Here is a 22937-nt window from a genome sequence, read left to right as displayed (position 1 = left end):
CTTGTTTATACATATTTGTACCCTGTTCTTTTTATCTATTTTGTTTATATGCACAGCAAGAGGTATTTATTGCTGTCTGTAGGGATAGCAATGTTGGTCGCTCTAACTCTTCAGGTCCAGGCTAAAATATCTCAAAAACTATCAAAGGGATTCCCCAAAAATGTGGCAAACACATTCATGATTCACAGGGAATAAAGGTTATCTAGGGTCACCAGATTAACATTTGTAGTTTCAATTGAACTGACTCCAATTGAACCACTGGATGTATTGGCATAACATTTTGAACAAGAATGCATGTCTACTTTGAGATAAAGTAATAACTTAAATGATAATTTAGCTTTCTCTCCAGTGTCATAACCAGATCAACTTTACTTTATATCATATTTTGGACAAAATATGTGTCATGTATCAGGCGCTAGTATGTCTGTAGACTCTTGCTAAATATTCCAATAATCACTAATGATGACCCCAAAATACGAGAAAGATAAACTCTCTTGAACAAATTAGGTGTTCAGACCCAGAGAAGGGTTTACCTAAAAAAGGTTTTCTTGATAGGATATTCTTGTTATTAATGTTTTTCGTCATTCATGTCAAAAGTTATCTCGTGTAGTAAGTCAAAGGACACTGAGACTGCAGTTTTTTTTCTTGAATGCAACCATCGATCACTTTAGCCAAGCTTTTTGTATGAGTGATGAAACCCATTAGAACCAGTTTCCTTACCACTGAATACTTACAAGCTCCAGCTGTTCGTGATATTAGAATAACAATCAGTCTATGTCTTCCCTCAGTGTTCCAAGAATTGTAAAGGAGGCATTAAATCACGAGAGGTCCAGTGTTTTGACCTGCGGGATCAAAGACCTCTCCGACCTTTCCACTGCCGGGCCATGTCCTCCAGGCCACAAACTCAAACGACCTGTAACCCTCAGCCGTGTCTCGACTGGTACACCTCGTCCTGGGGCCAGGTGAGTAATCCTGAGAAAATAATGAGAGGAACATGGCGTTTTGTGCATTCTGGTGTCTGCTAGACGTGACTTAATCTTCTCAAGCATTTCCCATGTATTTACAAATAAAGGTTGAGGCAAGAGTGTCAAAATACTTCAAGACTGCATCAAAAGATACCATGCTCCTAAAGGATTACACATACTGTCTACATCTTCTAAAGCATTTCTTCCTACCCTCCTGGTAGCTGTTTGCCTTCTATTAATTTCAGAGCAGAATGAAGTCCACTTGCAAATACTTGGTTGAAGGTTGTTTGAAATGGGTAATCATTGACTGATAGCATTAAGTACTATTTACCTATGTTGCTGTACATTTATTGTGTATGTGCTCTTCTGAGTTCATTCATTCAAAGCAGGTAGTGTAGCTGTCCTTAGAAGTGAAACAAGAAATGAAGGGTTTTATAGCTTATCACAAGTATTTTAACTCACCAAAAAGTTGGCTTTGAACCTTGCAATAATTATGTAACAATAAAGACAGAAACACAAAGATGAAACATTTCCCCTTTTTGAAGCAAAAGGGTTACTTACTCTAAATGCCTCCGATAGTGGATCAATTGTATGTGAAATTGGCCTTAAATGACATTTTGGGTGGCATTAGAGAAAGTCTTAAAGTCCTAAATCTAACTTGCCTTTAGTTTAACCCTGAACAAGCATCAAGTCTGTGTGAAATTAGATTACCAAAATCAAATGTATTTTGCTGAAGTTCAGAAACTGTGTGTGTGTTTCAGTGCTCTGAGGTGTGTGGCGGAGGTGAGCAGCAGCGTATGGTCACCTGTCCTGAAGAGGATCAATGTGATGAGGCCCTCCAGCCCAGCAACATCCAATCATGTAGCAGCCAGCCGTGTGCTCAGTGGCTTACTGGATCATGGGGACAGGTACACGCACGCACACATGCACATGCAAACCAACGAATGGAGAATAACTCAGTATGATGTATGATTTATAGACCAATTTCAAGAAGAAATTGAACATGTAAAAATCTATGAATTATTCTGTTATCATGTCCACCTCACTATTCTTCACTATCAAACCCTGTTATTGGCTTAGAGATCTAACTTTGTGTGAAGAAGTAGGTTTCGTTATGGAGGAATTCTAACGAATTTGAAGATAGTCTTGGACCTCTGAGGCCTCACTACTATGCTTGGTTGGGAGGATAAGAAGAAAGAAAATATAAAAAGAGTGGTCAAAGGATTAAGGAGTGGCAAAATGTAAAAGGGATATGTATTTAATAAATCTAGAATAGCCATAGAAATTATGTGGTGTGAACTGACAATAAAAAAACAATAAAGAAAACTGTGAAGCAACAGAAAAAACATGGATTATCAAAAACCCTTTCATTATTTGCCTTTTGGGTCCAGAGTTTCTTCTCAAAGCCTACGCATCCTGTAGTATTCCTGCCTTTGTCACATTGAGTTAGAGGCAGCAGCATTTAATTTTTTTACAGATAATGGTATATTACCTCACTGTGGGAAGCATTTCTATCTCTGAAACCCACATTAATACTTATGATCCGTGTGGTATATGCACAGTCAAACATCAGCAGGCAGTCGTCTTATAATAACCTGACCCACACTGGGGATTGTGACAACTACACGGATATCAATTCCTCCCTGTCTCTCTTATGACTCCAGTCCACAAGGGTCTTTCTATGTAATCGTTTAAAATCCTGAACAATATGAGCAGTGACGACAAAACTACCTTTCTAGAGCCTGAAAGTCTTAAAACTGCCAATGAAAATCATGTCCAAATAATCAGTTATATAACGATTATCATTGAACACGTACAAACAAAAAAATATTGGATATCCACTATTTCCAGATTTAACTGAAACCTAAAGTCTTCTCCATGAAGTACTGCAACTCCTCAGAGCACCCCATCATGTTCACTGATACAAATAAAAGTCAACAAAACCAATGTTTCTAGAATATATAACTGAATATTTTATGTGAAATCACAACATTTTCTGCAGAAAGAAGCAATGTCCAGTAAAACATCTGAAAATGAGTGTAAACTTTCTCTGCAGTGTTCGGCTTCTTGCGGTGGCGGAGTTCAGCATCGACTCATCAAATGTATGAACACAAAGGCAGAGACAGACGAAGAAGTGGATCAAGCCCAATGTGATCCTGAGCTATGCCCGGAGAGCATCCAGAAGTGTAACCTGCAGGAGTGTGAGAGCGCCCCCTCTGGTGAGTGAATCTCCATGTGTGCTGACATTAAAGGGGACTTATCCACAGTCAGTGTTTTACCTATGGCAGATCAGTGGTTTAAAAGCTTCAGTTTGGAGTAACAGACAGGACTACCAGCATCGAAGATAGATAAGTAACTTAGAGCTGTGGCAGCAGCAAAACATATTTTAGCCATTTGTAAAACCCATAACTGTATGATAAATTGAGAACGTTTGTACCTTGCCTTGAGACAGTTATATAGTCTGATGCAGTGGCGAACCGTGTCTATCACAACTGGACCTTCTGTAGACACACACACACCCCCCGCCGCCGCCGCCCCCGGCGTTATAATGTCCGTCTATTTACTGAATTGTCGTCTTGAAAAGGGTACTCACAACCATTCCGCAACAACTTAATCTTCACCTGCTGTTGCACTTGCCATTTCAAAGTTAAAAACAATAAAACGGCATGAATTGCTTCGTCGCATTCATCTAGAATCTAGATCCTCTGTCTCGAGCCAGTTAACTAGCAGGCCTTCTAGAATACCCTGGAACCGAGGGAAACTCTGAAAGAACACGCCCATTGGCTACAAATCAATATATTGGTTGATCAAACTGTCAGTGCAAACGTACGCTCTCATTCAGTGCAACGGCCAGGGCATTCTAAATCAAGGATGTAGAATACCTTGGTTGAAGGATATTCTACCCAGAGACCCAGAACAAGATCTGATTGGTTGCTTTCTTTTCTAACACAAAACCACTGAAATGCGTAGTGCATGGTCCGAGAAGGACAAACAAATCAACGTAACACTGTAATATTACAGATCAACAACACAGATACGATTCTCATTTATTCATTTTATATACATTTTATTTATATAATTAAATCGATGTTTAGTTTGTTTTATCTGAGTGTTCCAGGGTATTCTCTGAATACCTTGAAGGCCCTGACGGTTCGCCACTGGTCTGATGAGAAACTGAAGCTGCTATATACTCTTTCCAAACAGTGAAATACATTCTAAATACTATATATACCGTACACTTAAATTGGTATAGATATTTTTAAGTGTCTAAAGGTTGATGCAACCGTCCACAGCAGTAAATTGTCGACTCTTTGTCTATTCTGGTGATTGTTGAATGGGGATGACACAGTTTTGTGTCTTACCTCTTTTGTATGGGTGTGTTTAACTGAGGATCACTTTTAGGTGGTTTGTTTTTAGGTTCTGCCCAAAACGTCTCTGCTTTCGAATGGACTTTATTGTAGCCGGTGATGTGCAGATCCTTCCTTTCATTGTTTATTATTACTAAACCACAGGAAATTGTCTTGGATCCGTGTTTGGATTTTGTTACTTCCTCCTGTCAGATCCATCAAATCCACTGACTGCGATATGAGTAAAAAAACTGAAAAGGTTGATCCGCATGTCAAGTGATTGCTACAGGGCAGTCATTACAGGGCATCTGAACATGCAATTTACACAAGTGGAATAGTTTGACCCTACTGTAATAAGCTTGGGAACATTTCAACCTGATTCTGGCAGTGGTCAGGTTGGCAATGTCAGTGTTGATTGGACTTCTTGTTCACGTCAATGCGGATATTGAGTGAACTGTCAAACTAAGGGAAATCACAGTCCAAGACCTTCAACATAAATTAAGTATATGATGTTGGAGAATGCCAACAAAATGGACATAATGTGGATTCAACCATTCACAATGTTAAATCCACATTACAGCCTCAGTTTCTGACTGATTTTGTATTACACATTTATATTTAGGGGTAGTGGAAAGAATAAATAAAATCTCTTGATCTAGATAAATAGATAAAGAAGATGCCCCTAGTATTACGTACTTTGAAGATATTTATTTCAGGGGTAATAAGAGATACAAATTCCTAATGACATAATATTTTTTGATCATATGAAGTATGCACTTTGCCATACTGTAGATCAACGGCAGCATTGATATCACTGGGAATCCACCAGCTCTTCCTATTATGGTGCCACCGCACAATGCCAGTGGAAAGGCTGACTACAGTAGCATCAAAGATCTTCTTTGTTATCTGGGCAGTGTAAAAAAAGAATTCCAACTTGGAGTAGAAGACATTTGCATTCAAAGCAACTATTCACAACAGGAAAATTATCAGACTTATTTTTCCTGACTGGAAATTCCCATCACTTGCTTTTCTTTCTTTTGCCTACAATATATCAAAGTTTATACCTGGCTTTATGAGCATGTGTCTTTAAGGACGATAACTAGAAAAGTCTCCCTTGGAGCTTATGTTTTACTTTATGAGCCCTATTAAATATATGCAATAGAATAAGTGACAATAATCCTACAAATGTAGTGAAATGTACAAATGTTCCTTACAGTACATAAGCTTTTGAATCCGACTCTGAAGCACACATGTTCGGGTTAATTTGTTCTGAAGTTAAGATCTGAATGTAATTAACACAACAAAATAGCCTGATGGTTATCTTTAGAGTGCTGGATTATCGCTTGCTTGAGTCTAAAGAGACTTAATAGTGCAGACCTTAATCATAATTGTAATGGAAACTTCTGTGTAGCTATGCAGTGGGAGTCACCGACTCAGGAAGGAGACACGGGAAGAGCAGTAGCTTTGATGTCAAACACATGATGGTTTATTTGGAGTTAACGGCCGGAGGATTCACATCACAAGTCCAAGAGTCAGAGGTTCTGACTTCACGGTAGAGTTGCCACGTCAATTCTGGAGAGCCTCTCTCTTGCCAGCCCATCTAACTGGTTTCGCAGAGAGTAAACAACATATTTTGAGGAGATAGCCTAAACAGTGTGGGAACACAGAGCTACTTGCCTCGGACACCTATGACCTCGAAGATTTTACCTTGGAGTCCACAAATACAGAGAAGGAAGTGTCCCAGTGTACCCACAACACAGACCATCTGTATCCCAGTATTGACCGGTCACAGAATGGGAACAATAACATTATTGGCTAAGCCGCCTGTGTCCTTAAAGAAGGTAAACAGACATCAAGGTTTGTCCTGTATGTTACTAATTGGCGTCTTATGATAATTATTTCCACAACAGTCCTCTCTTTTTATCATTTATGATAACCTAAAAACATTAGTCTAATAATAATTTGGTCAATAATTAACTCAATAGGCGTCTCCAGATTCGAGTGTGGTCTCACCTTACATTAATTACATCACAAAGTAGAATAAGATTGAAACATTCAATCACAATGATTGATACAGCCAATCATAATAGGAAAAATCATCTCTCATCAGTGTTTGATCATCTTTTGTCAAAAGCATAATAATGAACACACATAAAACACAGGTGCACAATGGCTAAATATTTGTTTTTAAACTAATATATTTGATCATTTACCATTAGTTAATTTCATTCATCAAACTATAAAATCAAAACCAGCTTGCCGCTTTAAAGATTTACTTCAAGGCAATCACTAGTCACAAGCATGTTAAAACTCAGGATCGTAAGAGATCCAGCTAAACATTCACAGTTAGAGTATAGAATTCACACTGGTGATTTGATCAATCTGTAATCTGCAAAAGTGCAGTGTCCTCAATTTTAGGATTACTTTTACCGTTTACTCAAATACGCTTTAGTCAAGAGTAAGGCACTTAGTGAAATCAATACATTCATTTTAGTCAAGTACATTGTTCAAAATCTGAAAAGGAAAAGTTAGGCAAATATTCAAAGACGTTTGTAAAAACCTGGAAAGGAAGGATTAAACATTTTTAAACCTTGAATTATTACATTTGTAAATGCTACCACTGATCTGTACCAAATTAAGTCTATCAAGTATTCCTATTAGCCATACTTACCTGAGCATCTACTTATGGTACTTGGAAAGGATTCTTCTGTGTTTATCTAATGTTGAGAATATCAATTTCTTTAAATTATACTTCTCTAATTTGAGGATCAAATATGCTACATAATTGTTATATGAAATATTATAAATATTTGTTTTGGGCCAAAACTGAAATTAATCCAGTACTTGAAACATCATTGTAGGTCTTTCTATGCATGGATAATACATTAAAGAGTAGTGTTGTTAAGCCCGATTGCTGGATTCAAATCCACTAGAGTGCATGTACCTATCCAGAGGGGAGCCAGAACTTGATAGAGCTTGTCGCCGCACAACCAAACGTAATCTTGTGGCGAGCTAAACCCCACATCACTGGGCCAGGCCAGTTGTATTGCTCACGGTTGCGTTGTCCCAGGCGAGCCGTCATCACGAGGTGGGAATGCTCCATGGGGTGTGTGTGTGTATTCCTTCGGTCGATTTTGTGACACGGACAGTCAGACTCCGCACACCGGTAACACAAACGAGGAACCAGAGGGCATATGGAACCGCTCAGCTGGCACTCGCTCGTGATACCTTGTGTGTAGTGTGTTTTGGTGTATGTAGTGCAAGTGTGGTGCAAGTTGGTGATTAGGACACATCACTTGTTGTCATCTACTTCTGTTGGTGATTAGGACACATCACTTGTTGTCATCTACTTCTGTTGGTGACTAGGACACATCACTTGTTGTCATCTACTTCTGTTGGTGACTAGGACCTTGCAGTGGCTGGCGTGGACCCACGTAGCTCTCTCTCTGACCCTTGGCCTTCAGAGCTGTCCTACTGTAGTTATTGGGTTAACACTTGATAGGGATGTTTTCCTGAGTGCAGACAACTCAAGGTAATGGATTAGCACATTATCATTTAAATACAAAAATAGGATAGGCCCCTCAGAATTATTTGGGAGCCTTCCTGAGACATGCACATGCATAAATGTAAGGTTTGTGTTAGTCATTTAACATGCAAGAATCATAAACTCATCAGTCTAAAGTCGAGAAATGTTATTGTAATTTAAAAGTGAGCTAGTCCCTGTGGATATAACCCCTTCTCAATGATTCTAAATGTTATATTAATTCACCATTTACCGTTTGATAAAAGATTAGTTTATCAGAAATATTTTCCTCTTCCATAAAACATAGGTTTGAGAAATAAATGTTCCAATATAAAATCAATTACTCAATATAATTGACTCTTCCCTCCCTTTTCTTACATATGTCACATATGAAATAATAACTTAGGAGTCTATTTAAGCATGGTGTAATCTATTACTCGAGAAGACTCAGTATCACCTGTGTGCAGCTTACAAAAAAACAAACAATTGTGAGAAACATATATTATGCAGAAAATGCATACCTTTGTTGAAAAACAAAGCATATCTGATTTGGGAGGAAAAGCTTCTTCCCCCTAACATCTGAGTCACTACTGAAGGCATAGCATAAATGATAGTGAGTGTCTGAGGGTGTTTTTACTGAGAAATGTCAAACACATTCAAAGCCTTACATTTGAAAACTGGTTTGCATTCCTTCTCTTAAAATGACGTTATCATTGGAAACAATAAAAGCTAATTGTTTTGATGTAGAATCTATCAATTGAATCGTTAGAGCAGAACAGAATGGTCGTATTGTAGCCTGAGTACCGTGCAGCCTTTAGTTTCACCAGGTGGAAACATTGTCCATATAATGTGAATACATGTAGAACTAGACATTCAGAGGCCCCTGACATTTAGGCCTATTTTTAAAAATAGTAGGGGCTTTTAACAGCTTGCCAACCTACAGGCATCCTCTGCATAGCAGTATGAATAGCCTTAAAAAAACAACCCACTCTGCGGTAACGAGTCATATTTCTGAACCAAATGCCCTAAGTTAAGCCGTTAGTCCCATCTGACTGACCCAAGGGTTGGTGCTGGTGTGACCGGGAGGCTTCCAGGTGTTCTTTCAGTTCATGGCTTGGTGGGGGGAGTGGCCCACGTGAGACAGTATTGTTCAGTTTGAGGAGCGGCATTGTCTCTGGAAGCAGGTAATGGTGTCCATTCTCAGACCAGACCATTAATGTCATTTCATGTAGAGCAGCCATAGCATCTCTGTGACTGCACTCAGAACTGTGTCAGAACTGGGTGATTCTTAGTGAAGCCGTCCAAGGCCATAGACAGAATGGAACCACGTACCAACAAAAGGGACACAAGGTCATCAATGTCTCTCTTTACCATTGGCCTAATTGCACAACAAATTAGTGGGAAAAATGTGGAGCACTAATCCATCATCATGTGAAATGTTGAGTTAATCTAAATAATTACTTATGGGTTGAAATCAAATTAACATTATAACTAAAGTCATAATTGGACTTTGCACGGATCCGAATCTAAGCAATACACCATTTCCCCAGCTCTGTAATGAAAAGGATAACAAGATTAGGTACATTACAGGAGTGTTCCACACCCAAACATGCACACTTATCTTATTCTAGTAGAGATTAGAGGACAAGGTCTAATGTTGTGAACAAAATGATCAAGTCAAAGTTATTTTGTTTATTGTTATGTACCTAATTTAATTTAATAATTAATCTTGAATTACTAATAACTTTAAAGAAGGCAGTAATTTACAATTTGGATGAAGTGATTACTCATCCAAAGTGTGTGTGTGTGTGTGCTTGTCTGCCCAAGGTTTCAAACATTTGGGACAGCACAGCAGTGAGAATGTTATGAGAACCAATCTGTTGTTTATATTAAACTCGAAGGAAGCTAGACTGGAACATTTTAAATAAATCAAAACACTTGCACATTAATTAAATACATTTGACATTTAGCTCGAGCTGGGTTCAATACTTTTCTTTATGGTATTTAAAATTGGGCTCGAGTAGAACCCCTGGATTTGGCTTGCAACACAAAGTGATACTGATCTCTGTAGGACTTGGAAGTGTTATGATTCAAAGTGCCTGTGAAAGAGAGGCCCTTGGAAAACAACACCTATTTTGTAACTGTAATTACTTATTTTAAAGAAATTGCAACATTATACTTTTAAAGAATTGCTCAATTAATTTAACACATTTATTATGCACACAATAAAAACTTCAACAAATATATTGATCCTGGCTTAACCAGCGACCTTTACTCTGTTGTTCATAAGCTCGGTTTCAGAAAACTTGTCAGTAGTTTAACAACTATTTTAATGTTAGTAATGTCTATAGAGACCAATTGGTTGATACTAGAAATATTTTCAAGCAGTTTAATAAATAATGTTAAACTATTTTTAAAACTGTAATTGAACTTCAACTTATAATAATTACCTGATTCCAGTGGCCAGTTGGAACAGAGTAATTAACACAGTTTCCATTTTGCAGCAACAGCGCAAAAGGTTTCAACAACAATTAGTATTATGTCTGAGTCTTGTTCTGTTTATCTGCTTTGTTTCGGAATGTGTTCAATACATTACGTTTTTATTCATTATTACTATACAATACATAGATTAAGAATAAATGAAACAAATAATACAACATTGACCTAAAACCAGATTTTGCAACTCTGATCTCCTCAGGCAAGTCTCTGAGGGTCTCGGGGCGCAGGACGGGCATAGGGTTTATACAAGGTCACAAAGATATCTTAACATACCAGCAATACCATTTAAGAATGGATTCTTAAAGCAATATAATCTTCTTTTCTTCTTACACCTAGCGCTCACCCTGAACAGTGGGCTTCTTGTTTACATGTTCCCCTGCACTCAGAGGCAGGACATAAAAACACTTTTTATTTTTCTCAGGTCATTTACTTTTGGTGAGATAACTACAGTTTAGTTCATTTTACCCTGTCTATGGACTGATTAATTATTGTTACAAAACATACACAAGACGGCGGGACAAACCAATATAGACCCCCCATACAAACAATCAGACAAACAAAACATGAACTCTTAATAAACACCAGCGCGACAGCAAAGCTCATCCAGCTCAATTTAGTCCGGATTTTAGAGATCTTAGAGGGGGTGGGAATTCTCTCCAGTGCGGCGTCTTCTCACGCCTCACCCTTGTATACAAGTTATTTATCGGTGCCTGAAAGCCGTCCAAGAGTGATAACTAGCTTATCCTCTTGCGACAACCACTAGGCTATTTGTTTCTAGTGGCGCTGTGCCCCCCCGATCGGAGCCCACAGACTTTTTCCCTGCCCTTTCTCTCCAAACAACAGCTCAGTTGACTGTAGTCCGTACGACCAGCCTATATATACTTGCTATCGAGTTCACCTCAAGGTGAAACACAGTTTGCCTATGCTTGCTTGCCACTACACACCTCTGATCAATTAGCCTATAATTTTATGTATGCACTCCTGACCGCCACCTGCTCCAGAGAGCCGTAGCGCATCGGGTGATGCACGCACTTCGCGCTGGCCCGTCTAACCATGAGAAAAGCGGTCCTAAACAATGAGTGCTTTTAGACCGTCCCGTTTGAAGGACGGTGGTGCCGTGAGTTAAAGCCTATAGGCAATAAGCTGTGACTTTCTCCCTCTCAGCCTGCACTGCTCCAGCCCCACACACACGCAGTGAAGTTTCTTTTACACACACACACGCAAGGCTGCAGCTGGAGCCGTGTTTTTACAGAGAGGTGATAGCAGCAAATATCTTTGGCTGCTTATTTTCAACTGCTGTGCTTAGCCACTAAGACCCCCAAAATCCGGCGATTTGTCCAATACAAATCTTTTACATTGCTTTCAATTCACACAGAAGCTCCACCTCACTGATGCTCTTTCCTTAAGGTATCTCTAAACATGAGCTGTGTATGCTTGTATGGCACTTCCGTCCCGAGCAGCACACACAGAGGAAATAAGCCAGGACTGAGTCCCCAGACACTGATCTCCTGGGTTTATCATCCCCAAATGTTCATTAACCAAAAGGAAACGCAGCCGATCAGTTTCACAGGTAATTTTAGGATACCGTCAATCACAGATTCTGATAAGGCAATGTCCAAAGTAGATTTGAAAATCACACTTACCACAATCTGTAGATTTATTGGCACCCTGCCGACAACGCCAATTTGTAATGGAAACTTCTGTGTAGCTATGCAGTGGGAGTCACCGACTCAGGAAGGAGACACGGGAAGAGCAGTAGCTTTGATGTCAAACACATGATGGTTTATTTGGAGTTAACGGCCGGAGGATTCACATCACAAGTCCAAGAGTCAGAGGTTCTGACTTCACGGTAGAGTTGCCACGTCAATTCTGGAGAGCCTCTCTCTTGCCAGCCCATCTAACTGGTTTCGCAGAGAGTAAACAACATATTTTGAGGAGATAGCCTAAACAGTGTGGGAACACAGAGCTACTTGCCTCGGACACCTATGACCTCGAAGATTTTACCTTGGAGTCCACAAATACAGAGAAGGAAGTGTCCCAGTGTACCCACAACACAGACCATCTGTATCCCAGTATTGACCGGTCACAGAATGGGAACAATAACATTATTGGCTAAGCCGCCTGTGTCCTTAAAGAAGGTAAACAGACATCAAGGTTTGTCCTGTATGTTACTAATTGGCGTCTTATGATAATTATTTCCACAACAATAATAACTTTTTGCTTTGCTCATTTGATGTAATCAGCATCCACATTTTATTAAATATGACTATCATTTATGACTAATTAATTTTGTTTCCATGAAAGCATCTTAGCTGCATGAAATATTGGTCAGCTTTCCAAAGTGGCCCGATAATTGCTTACATGACTATCTATAACAAAACTATGCTCTGCGCTAATTTCAAGATTGCACATTTAGATTTTATTATTGTATTGTTATTTAAATGCGAAGTTAATGGGTTTTGGTGTTTTACTCTTGACGTGTGTGGGCGACTTTTATTAAAACAATTGTAGCTTTTCCTTAAGGGTCAACCTTCCGCTAGGTAACAGTGTCGTGTTTAATTATAATTAAGGATAGAAAACATTCAACTTTACAGGTAGTGTACAACATGTTTGTTCTAAATGTGACAGCACTTTACAAATATCCTTTAAAAATGACCATGAAAATCTTATTTGACTTCTGTTTTCTATACTCCTTATAATACTGGAACAGCATTGATAACATTCTGCCAATTACATTTGCTTTAGACATAAAACATGTGAGTTATTGGTGAGTAATAGCTTTCAGAAATAGACAATGACAAGCACTTGTTATATTGATTCAGGTCTATTCTAATGCTGCATTAACCGAGGACAATCACTACTGAAGACACACCAGAAACATCTCACGAGCAATTTCAGACGAGACATGATGGAAATATAAAGTAATTGAAAAGAAGGTCTTTTATCCATTGTACAAAGTTGGTGCATATGTGTGACCCAACTTTCTCAACTACACTTTACATTTTCTTCCTAATAATTAGTAATAATTGTAACGTAAGTAATCAAACTCTATATTAGTTTTAAAGGTATTTCTCTATGGACAATGATCAGGCTTATGAGATCTCACATGGGCAACATTTTCATCCGACATTAATACAAGTCTGGCCATGTATCAATATGTGCCCCGTTGTGATATATTGACCAAGACATTATACCAGCTGAATTGATGTCCAAGAATAAAATAGTCTTTGTTGCCTCTTCATGCTTGTATCAGAGCCTGCAAATATGCTCCAAAGGGACTCTCGTCAATTGTGGACTGGGAGCTTCACACAGAAGCTGTCTTTCATCAGTGCAGCGACACGAGGCAGGTCCACCTGTGCAGCTGTATGAGTCCAAGATAGATTTATATTTGTCTGTGCTCGACAATACATCTTGGCGCCAGGTCATTAAATATACCACTAGGAAGTCGAGGAGGATATTGATGTGAGTCCATTCATGGCAGGGACTGAACACAATCTTTGGGAGCATGGGACCAGAGAAAAATATGACACATTGTTGAGCAATAAGTGGCATTTTATAATTTAAGATTTTGATTACAGTAAGCTGTTTCAGGGATCTCTGTGTCATAAGAACTTTTACAAATTCTACTGCAGAGGAGTCACTGAACTCCCCGGTCCCGACTAAATGAGGTTTGGTTGGGTCAGACAGTTAGTTTTAGCCGACAACATGCCATCTGAAGAAGCTTCAATAAAACAGGAGGAGCTGCAAATACATCTTTTAAATCTTCTGTATGGAGAGTAACTCTTTGATTTTTGACATTGCATCCAGAAAGTTCTGTGCTGTGCTTTGCCCAGATAACCATACTCAGTAATTGAAGATTTCAGGTAATGATACACCACAAAAGCACCCAACCCGCTGTTAAGATAATATTCAATTATATTAATACGGCAGTTTTTTTTTTAAACGGCATGTTACTGCTACAATGAGAAAAAATGGTTTTCATGTTACCAAATTCAAGGTTGTTTGGTCTTACACAACTATTTTCTCACTATAACAACATATCGCTTTTTTTATACAGAAATTGGGCCTGCATAGAATGGACTGTTCAATTAAATAGAACTTGGCAGTTGTCACACATGAAATGACACCCCATGTCAGGGCTCTAAGGCACCAGGGCCTAAAGTAGTTCAGTAATATTAATTTGATCCTTGAAGAATTACTTAAATAAGATACGACTGACTGGGTACGAGTTAGTTCCTAGTTTAGGCTTGGTCTCAGAAAGGTCTTGACCCCAACCCCAATGAGTTATGTCTTAGACTCATATTGGACCACACAAATGAATATTCTTATTAAAGCACTGCCTTGTGTACATTATAAAGGTTGTCTGTAAGTACATGTAAGTTACTCACAAATTCTGTAATTGCAGCAACGTGATACACTGTAGCCCATATGTTTCATGCAAATGTATTTTTTCTTTTGAAAAAGGGATGTTAGTGTAATGAATGGCATCATTATAGCATAAGTGTTCCAGGATTTAAGTTTCCTGAATATGTTTGCAAGGTCAAACAGACTTGCACTCAAGGGAATGGCCTGTGGAAAACAGAAGGAGAACAAATGTGAAGTGAACATATGACCTGTATTCAGCCTGAAGGCTTCTCTGCATGCAAAGATCACCACAGCACTGAGTTAGCGCTGGGAGCTAAGGAGCTGTATTATATAGTTTTGTGTATGAGATGGAAACAAATAAAATAGGTGAATAATTAATCATGGGCTTATGACTTAATTGGTTACAAAATACATTTTAAACATTTGTTTTGTTTAAATCTGTTTGTGTGTGTAATGTTTCTGAGCATTTAACTATTCGCAATAGGGTATTAATGTATTTTTGGAGGAGTTTAGATGCTTAAATAACATCAAAATCTTAAATCAAGTTGTTAATATTCTTGAAAGGTACATTAACGGTTATCTTTTCATGAATATACTGTAGACAGAAAAATATAGAACCTCTCAGGCCACATCAACTTAAACAAAGCAACAATAAAACATGGAAACACACTATGGAAACATTTATCAGCCAGTTACATCTTACACAACAAAGAACTTGGGCTGACATTGTTATTATACATTTAAAGATATACCTATTCAATGCCTGCATCTTCTTCACACCACAAGATACAACATTGGTGGGGAAGTATTCATTGTTTATAGAAAAACAGCATCATTGCAGCAGAAATCATAATCACGTAATAACTTGCCAATAATGTGTTGGAAATAGAATGCTGAAATGAATGAAGAATTGTTCAGTAAGGTTTGAGTTTTGGTCTATTTTTCATCTGCAGATTACCAGCCCACATGCTCCTGCAGGGCCACATATTTTCATGTAATGGTACACCACTCACCCGTAGAGGATTCTGGAGGTGAGAGCAAGAGGCTAAGCTCTTATCCATCAGCTGTCCAGTGAACTGAACCAAAACACACAGATAGTGATAGAGCAGTAACATAACCACATCCCTCACTGGACATTATATCCAAGCCTGATACTTTAAAACGGCCATAAAAATATAAATGATGACCCAGATCTGCAGCTCCCTCTCAGCTCCCTCTCAGCTTTATGGAGCTTTATAGCGAGTTTCAGATCCTTATTCATCTGTCAGGCAATGTTACTGTTTTGGCATACTATCAGTGCTCTCAAAGTGACGATAGCAACTGCTTTCAGAGGAAAAAAGTTCTAAAAACGAACTGTAAGATACATGCTCAGCACGAGACAGCAGACGGAGACGGTTTGCGACTAGCTGGTGAACATAGTGGAACATTTAGCAGCTGATAGGATATTTTCTCAAAGGAAGGTTAAAAGAGCTTTAATAGAAATGAAAGTAAATATAACTTGCAGTAACTCTAAATGAATGATAAGGTTGCTCCACAACTGGAGGTGTAACTGTTTGCCAACTAAGTTGACTTTATCAACTTACAAGGTAATAATAATTAAATGTTGTATTCGCACGTTTTTTCACTGCCCCCAAGTGGCCAAACAATCAGTTATTGCAGGTTTAGGAATTAAAACACAAATATTACAAGAAAGGTTCCTGATTTACAGTTTAGCTGCTATACTGTTATTATATTTTAAAACTAACACTTTAACTTATGTTATCTTTTGTAACTAAAATTCAAAATGAAGACATAGTGGTCATCATGCTTAATTTATGTACACTGATAAAATAGGGATGTTCTTTTTGCTCATGCAATGCTCAAGTTGTTTGTCTATTCCAAATGTACAGCACTGTGGGCCATATGAGCACTTATTTGTATAGTTAATGTGTTTCCTGGCCCACTCTGGTTATGATTTTATTAACCCTCTCTGATACTTAGACCATAAGATGTTTCTTTATGAGAGCAAAGCCACATTAGATGATGCTGATGCATACAGTATGGTGAAAAGGCTCCTAGTGAACAGGTCTTCATTGTTAGTAATACTAAGGGTTTGTCTTTCCAATAATTGATTGAAAGCACATTAATGTGAAAGTTCCAATGACCACTTTCGAGCTTGTTGGTAAGTGGGTCAAAAATAGCTAAAGGGAGTGTGTAGAAAACAGGAAATGCTGTGTATTGGGTTGCAGCTGTGGCCTTTGTACTCCAATGATGTCATTGAGTTTCTCTGATCTGGGTGACATTGGAAATTCTTCTCTTGCGCTTAGAAAATTGTTTTACACATGATCAGTGGGTTCATTGTGTAAAGGCTATGTTATAGGGTGCACCCCATACATCTCAATGCGTATCTAGGTACAGTATAACCCTTTTTTTAGATCTTTGGTCCAATACTTTGGTACAACATGGATGAACATGATTATTTTATTGCATTTTTTGGATGCATTGTCATACGATTTGGGATGGACATTTAACCTCCCAGAGTCTTGTTGTCCTTGAAAAGATAATGATGTTCGATTTTCATATAGTGTAAGAGTAATCATTGTGTTCGAAGGCTGAATCTTAATGATTTTGATCTTCACACAATATGAAATGTAGTTAACCTAATTGAGCTCTTTAAGGCCAATACATACGTTCTTATTGTGCTGGTTCTGGCATGCACTTTCTTAAGTGGGTCATTGTAGCTTATGCACAATTTAAGACATTGCTATCAAGCTGACGTAATTTCGCTTTTGTTGGTACTTGGTGCGCCAATAGAACTGTCTAATATATACAAAAAAACATGTCAGTTTTTTATTTCTGTTGTATTGTAAAATATAATTGCAGTTAAGTGAGAAACAAGATTAAACAGATATTTCTGTGCTAAGACATTCCAGGCTTTCTTATATAATATATACTACACTGATTTTTTTTTAACATCTGAGAAGGGAAATGTCTTGGTCATGTCAGGTTGATTTACAGGAACAACAGTAACAGCAGAACACTGTGTAACTCTACTTTTGAAAGTATGAATAGTAATGAATAGTTGTCACTGGCATTGAGGCTTTGAAAAGCACATTACTTTTGGATTTGCAGAAGGTTTAGAGTTGAGGTATGATACCTAATGTGTCTGTTATAGCCATTAGCCTCTGCCTCTGAACTCACTTGAACATTCCAGCTGGAAAGAGCAGCTTGTTTTTCATGTTTCTGTTTTTTTACTTTGACAGTTACTCCATAACTTCATTCCTAAAGGACTTCTGATCCCTGCCCACTTAACTGCTCTTGATTGACAAGACTATGAGGTGAATACAAGCACAATGTGAGGCTCTGAAATAGTGAGTGTATGATGAAGTGTGACAATTCAATTTCAGCCCACGCTCAAATCTGCCATCAGAGCTGTTTCTTCCATTTCATGCTTCTGCTGTACCTTCTGCAATTGGACCTTGAAGTAAGAGTCTGTGCTCTGGTTGATAAATACAAACCTGTGGGAAGAATTCTTTATGGAGGTGTCCTTGTACAAAACAAACATTTTTGAGTGTATTGTCCATTCAATGTACATTTGTAGGACATCCAAACATCAGACTTTTTTAAATAGTTTATATTAGATTAGATAGTGCAAGCTTTTTTTTTCATTGTTAAGTACCAAGACTTGTCTTTGTTATGCAGCTTCAAGGTAAGCAAGAGGATTAATGTTTTGCTAAAAAGTAGGTATGCAGCAATACCACTCCTGATTCTGATTCAACAATTCAGAGCATCTGCTGATACTGACCAAAATCAGTGTTTTCCTTTAGCCATATTTAAAATATCTGTATACCACACTGCATAGAAACTGAGAAGGTGACTCAACGTGAAATATGACACTAACAAAGAAACGTAATTGTGTTAAACGTGTTAAATGCCGATCTGTCACAAGCGTTGGAGATGACCAACTAGATTTGTTCAAATGAATGGTGGTGTTGAAAATAATTCCCAAGGTTTTTTGTGGCGTATTTTAACATTGGATGGCATGATTCAGATTTGATTGCACAGTAGTCTTTAGCTCATATTATTAAATCTGAACCTGAGATCCCAATGACAGTTAGCCAACTTCGGTAAACCACAAACCTACCCCAAGCGTACCCTAGCCCTACAGCACTAATAAGCAAATGAAAAAAATTAAATCCAAAAATATTAATTGTTTTGGCTGAATTTAACTTTTAGTTTTTCCCCTCTGAGCAGTTTCAATGTTTATGGTTGTTGTCATTTTAAATGTATACACAAAATAGCAGGATAAATGAACAGAGACACATTTTCTTTCTGTGTTTGTATTCTGTTCAGAAATAAATCAGGTCTCTAAACATGATCTGTGTTGAATGAAGGGGAGAGCATGAGCAGAATATGTGGGATTGCACCTGTTACTGTTCACCATAAAGGGCATGTCTTATGGTGTTAAGAGGCTTACAGACCCCACACAGTGCCTGTGATTCATTCCCAGAACAAATTATGCATCTAACCTCTGTGTGACCTTTTCGTTCTGTCCCCCCCACAGGAGCAGTTTGCCTTCGTGATCGGCTAACGTTTCGTTTCTGTCAGACGCTCCGTTGGCTCGGACGATGCCACCTTCCCAACGTACGAGTGAAGTGCTGCAAATCCTGCAGCCAGCGCTCCCGCTCCATTAGCTCGTCTTCCGCTAACGCCGCAATAAAGTAACCACTCAACAACTGGAACACTGAGGAAATACAAATCATCACAGCTCTTTCTGTATATATATTTTTCTAATTAGAGTTGTTATGAATTAGTTCCACAACTCTGCATGTTTGTGCTGGTGCTATAATTATATTGGGCTCAAATGATTTGGAGAAATAAGAAAGCATAGCCTCATCCCCAGAAAAACAATGAGAATGTAGATATTTGTTTGCACTTTTTATACTATACCGTTTGACAAGAAGGACATTTCATGAATTAAGACTTAGTAACAGATGTAGTGTGGGCTCTTTTATCAATGTAGCCAGCTTTAAAAAATCATTATTACACATGCAGATAAACTACTCATTAACCTTTATGGTTGGTGCAATGCTTTCATTTATTGACAGCAGCAGAAAATGGACAGATTAAAACATACTGGTATACAATTTGCTGTGTGGTTTTTCCTTTAACGGGCCAAAAGAAACCAGGTGCTTCATAAATGCTTCATGTAGCATTCATACATAATTGACTGTTGGTGAAGCCCGCTCCCCCTACTGTAAGTTACTGTTCGAACAGCTTTGCAATGTCAGTGGTCCACCATTTAAATATATTATTTTTTTTTTACAATGGGTCCCTGTTTTCAGACATAAATGATGCACCTTTTATCTGTAGCTAGCTTACTTAGCTAACTTAGCTTTAAAAGCTGATATCTCAGGCTGACTTTTTTGTGTTTCAATCTCACATGTTTTGAACCATGGACTCAGTAAAGGATCATTTAAATATGCACTTGATGGCTACCTAGAGCCTTAAAGTACCAGGTAAACATTTAGCATCCAAAAAACAACATTGTTCTTGTAGCCTACTGCAGTGTAGATCTAGGGCGCCCTATTAAGTAAAGGTATGATAAGAAAAAGCATTAATACCTTTTTTCTTCTTACATTTAAAATGTTTAGCTTACATAACTTGTTTTCCTAATTCTTACAAAAAAAATGAATTTCTCTTTTCACTGGCTTGTCTGAACCGTGTTTGAGTTCATGTGCAGCCAGAGCTCCGGTCAAGCACTTATTGATTTGGTGAAGGACTATATTAAATAGATATTTTGCTTCTGTTTATTCAGTAAACTGCAAAGAAGAGCTTTGTCCATCCCTATTGACAGACCTGCAGTGTAGTTATGGTTGCTAAGCTATGATTGGACAATCATTTATTCTGGAGAAGGCTTTAGGAAATGGTGGACTTTTTAATGTCTACAGCAAAATACAATCAACAGTAAAAAGCCTTTAAAAGTTGTAGCATCAATTACCACATATTTAATGTCACACTTTTGCTTCACATCATTGTTCATTCTTTTAAGTTACAAAGTCAAATGTAAATGGGAGAGGGGAGCTTCAGGAAATACTTGGTGCCATAGGCCACATAGGCCACATGGGCCCAAAAAACGTTCAGGCAGGTATTGGCAGTCCCAGTGCCTCATCTACTTGAATATTGGATCATTTAATGGTAATGTTTTATAAAACCACTAGATTAAAATATTCCACAAGTTTAGCATTTTAGAAATGAGTTAAAATCGAGGGAACAATAGTGTCCGAATGGGTTTAGTATGGTGAACAAGGGATTAAGCTTTATATATAATATTTGATACTTTTGCAACTGTGGTTTTTAGTTTAAAAGTCGTACTTACACAATTGTTGTTGGCATTGACATATACAATATATAGGCTGTAATTCAGAGTCTTTTCAGCAGGAATTGAAAAGCAGCTCAAACATAACAACGCAGTTCAGCTAAAGCATCCGCTATGGCGTCATCTCCTCCTGTGTTGATTCATGCTGTTAAATGTCTAAATGACATATCTGTGGAAAAGCAGTTTGTTATATAGAACAACAAATCAATTGTTTAAGAGGAAAAAGAGGGGGGGGGAAATCACTATAGTGTTTTTTTTTTTTAAATAAAGCGTTATAGAAACATTTCTTCTCTGGAAGAATGTACAGGCCCTTTGTTCAAAACCTTTTTGTTCCCTAACGTACAATAACTTCCCTTGAGAAACTTTACACTCAAGCAACACAGGAACCACAACGTTGGTGAAGTTACATCTCACACAGTTGGAAAAGTGTAGTTATGATTCACTTTTATTGTGTTAAAAGTCGACATGTATGGTCTATTCATGTAAAGGGCTTTGTCGGATGTGTTTTGTACTGAATGTTTCTTCATAAGTTTACAGGTATAGGTGCTGGGAACATGACATTTAAGTTGTGTTCTGCTGCTTTGTTTGGTTTGATCTGTATGAATTGCATCTGTTTGAAATTTTCAGGATTCAATTGATGATACGATAAGCCTCTTTAGTTATTATTGCTAAGCAGGTTAAGCTCTAGTCTACATTGTCGTGGGAAACATATTAGGCTTACAGGACACCAAACCAATATTCCAATTTAATATTTCAGTTGAAGCATACCACTGGTGTTGCTGCAAAGTAGACCTTGGTAACAATAGTGATAAAAGTGTTCAGTAGGGAATGTGATGTTAGTCATGAACTAATGGCTGGTGCTATAGTCACACATAGAGCTAACTAAGCTACATAATAACATGCTGTCTTTGAACCAGGATCATGCAGAAAAGACAGAAGTTAAAGCTATAACAACAAGGCAAAGGGAAAGTATGTTTCACTTTGCGATTGTATACCTGGTCCCCCTAAATGGACTAAAGAATAAGGACAAAACCACTAGCGTTTGACGTGGTAGCATCTTGAACTAGCTAACTCAAATGTATCTGAGTTAGTGCGGGAGAGCTGATGTATGCAGCCTTGGAGACTCACTGTTTAATAAAACCTTTTTACAGCAGAAATGTTTGGCTTATTATCGTATTAGGGAAGACCAACAGAGACATTGTCAGTGATATTCTTTTCAACTGTGTTTTCCTGTTATGCATATCTGCAATTAAAAATAAGTATTTCTAGTCTTCACTTTTTTATTGAGGTGCTTATTACAAAATGAACTCCTAGTTTCAACGACGCAACGGTTATTTTATCATTCTGAAAGAAATTAGAAGACTGCTCTTTGGACACACCTGCCATGAGCAATTACTTTTACAATTGCTAAACTAATTGGACCGTCGGGGAAGGGCGAACAAAGGGTCAATCATATTTGTAATGGTCTGTGGTGGCTTTCACATTCCACATTGAAACACAACTGATGTTTGACTTCAAACCTGTTACTTTTTTCTTAATGTAGTTTGTTGGACTGATTGTTTCTGTACTTTCTGTTTTTAAAGAGTGTTGTTTATAAATGTGTGGATTATGTTGGTTTCAAGGCACAAAATCAAGACAGTGGGTTGTATGCTGTAGCTACTAAAAACATTTTTTTATGTAATCTGTTGAAAAACTTGTTTCTTTACAAAGTCCAGCCGTAACCTTCATTTAAATGTTGATTGATTTGCCATAAAACAATTACGTGTTTTGGGTGAAATGTTATTCATGTATTAATCAGTGATGTGCTATTACATATTTATATACTGTGCTTTAAACTACAAAATAAAAGTTTTGGTAAAAAATGTATTGAAAAGTTGCTT

At 37.9% G+C, this 22937-nt stretch overlaps 1 protein-coding gene across 4 annotated transcripts in view; it reads left to right on the top strand.

The window, feature by feature from the left end:
• LOC117549321 (A disintegrin and metalloproteinase with thrombospondin motifs 7) overlaps positions 1–22919 on the top strand; it is an 86434-nt gene extending 63515 nt beyond the window's left edge. For 3 of the 4 annotated variants that reach the window (XM_034221129.1, XM_034221128.1, XM_034221130.1), the window contains 4 exons: positions 789–962; positions 1727–1873; positions 3022–3184; positions 19243–22919. In XM_034221129.1, the coding sequence (XP_034077020.1) occupies positions 789–962; positions 1727–1873; positions 3022–3184; positions 19243–19403 (645 nt within the window). In that variant the 3' untranslated portion in view covers positions 19404–22919. Of the gene's footprint in view, positions 1–788; positions 963–1726; positions 1874–3021; positions 3185–17941; positions 18017–19242 lie in introns of all 4 variants that reach the window. The other variant, XR_004569460.1, reaches the window with a different exon arrangement.
• Positions 22920–22937: the final 18 nt, after the last annotated feature.

This window comes from Gymnodraco acuticeps, unplaced genomic scaffold (genome assembly GCF_902827175.1).
Source record: "Gymnodraco acuticeps unplaced genomic scaffold, fGymAcu1.1, whole genome shotgun sequence".
Classification (NCBI taxonomy): domain Eukaryota; kingdom Metazoa; phylum Chordata; class Actinopteri; order Perciformes; family Bathydraconidae; genus Gymnodraco; species Gymnodraco acuticeps.
This window is presented reverse-complemented; position numbering and strand designations above follow the sequence as displayed.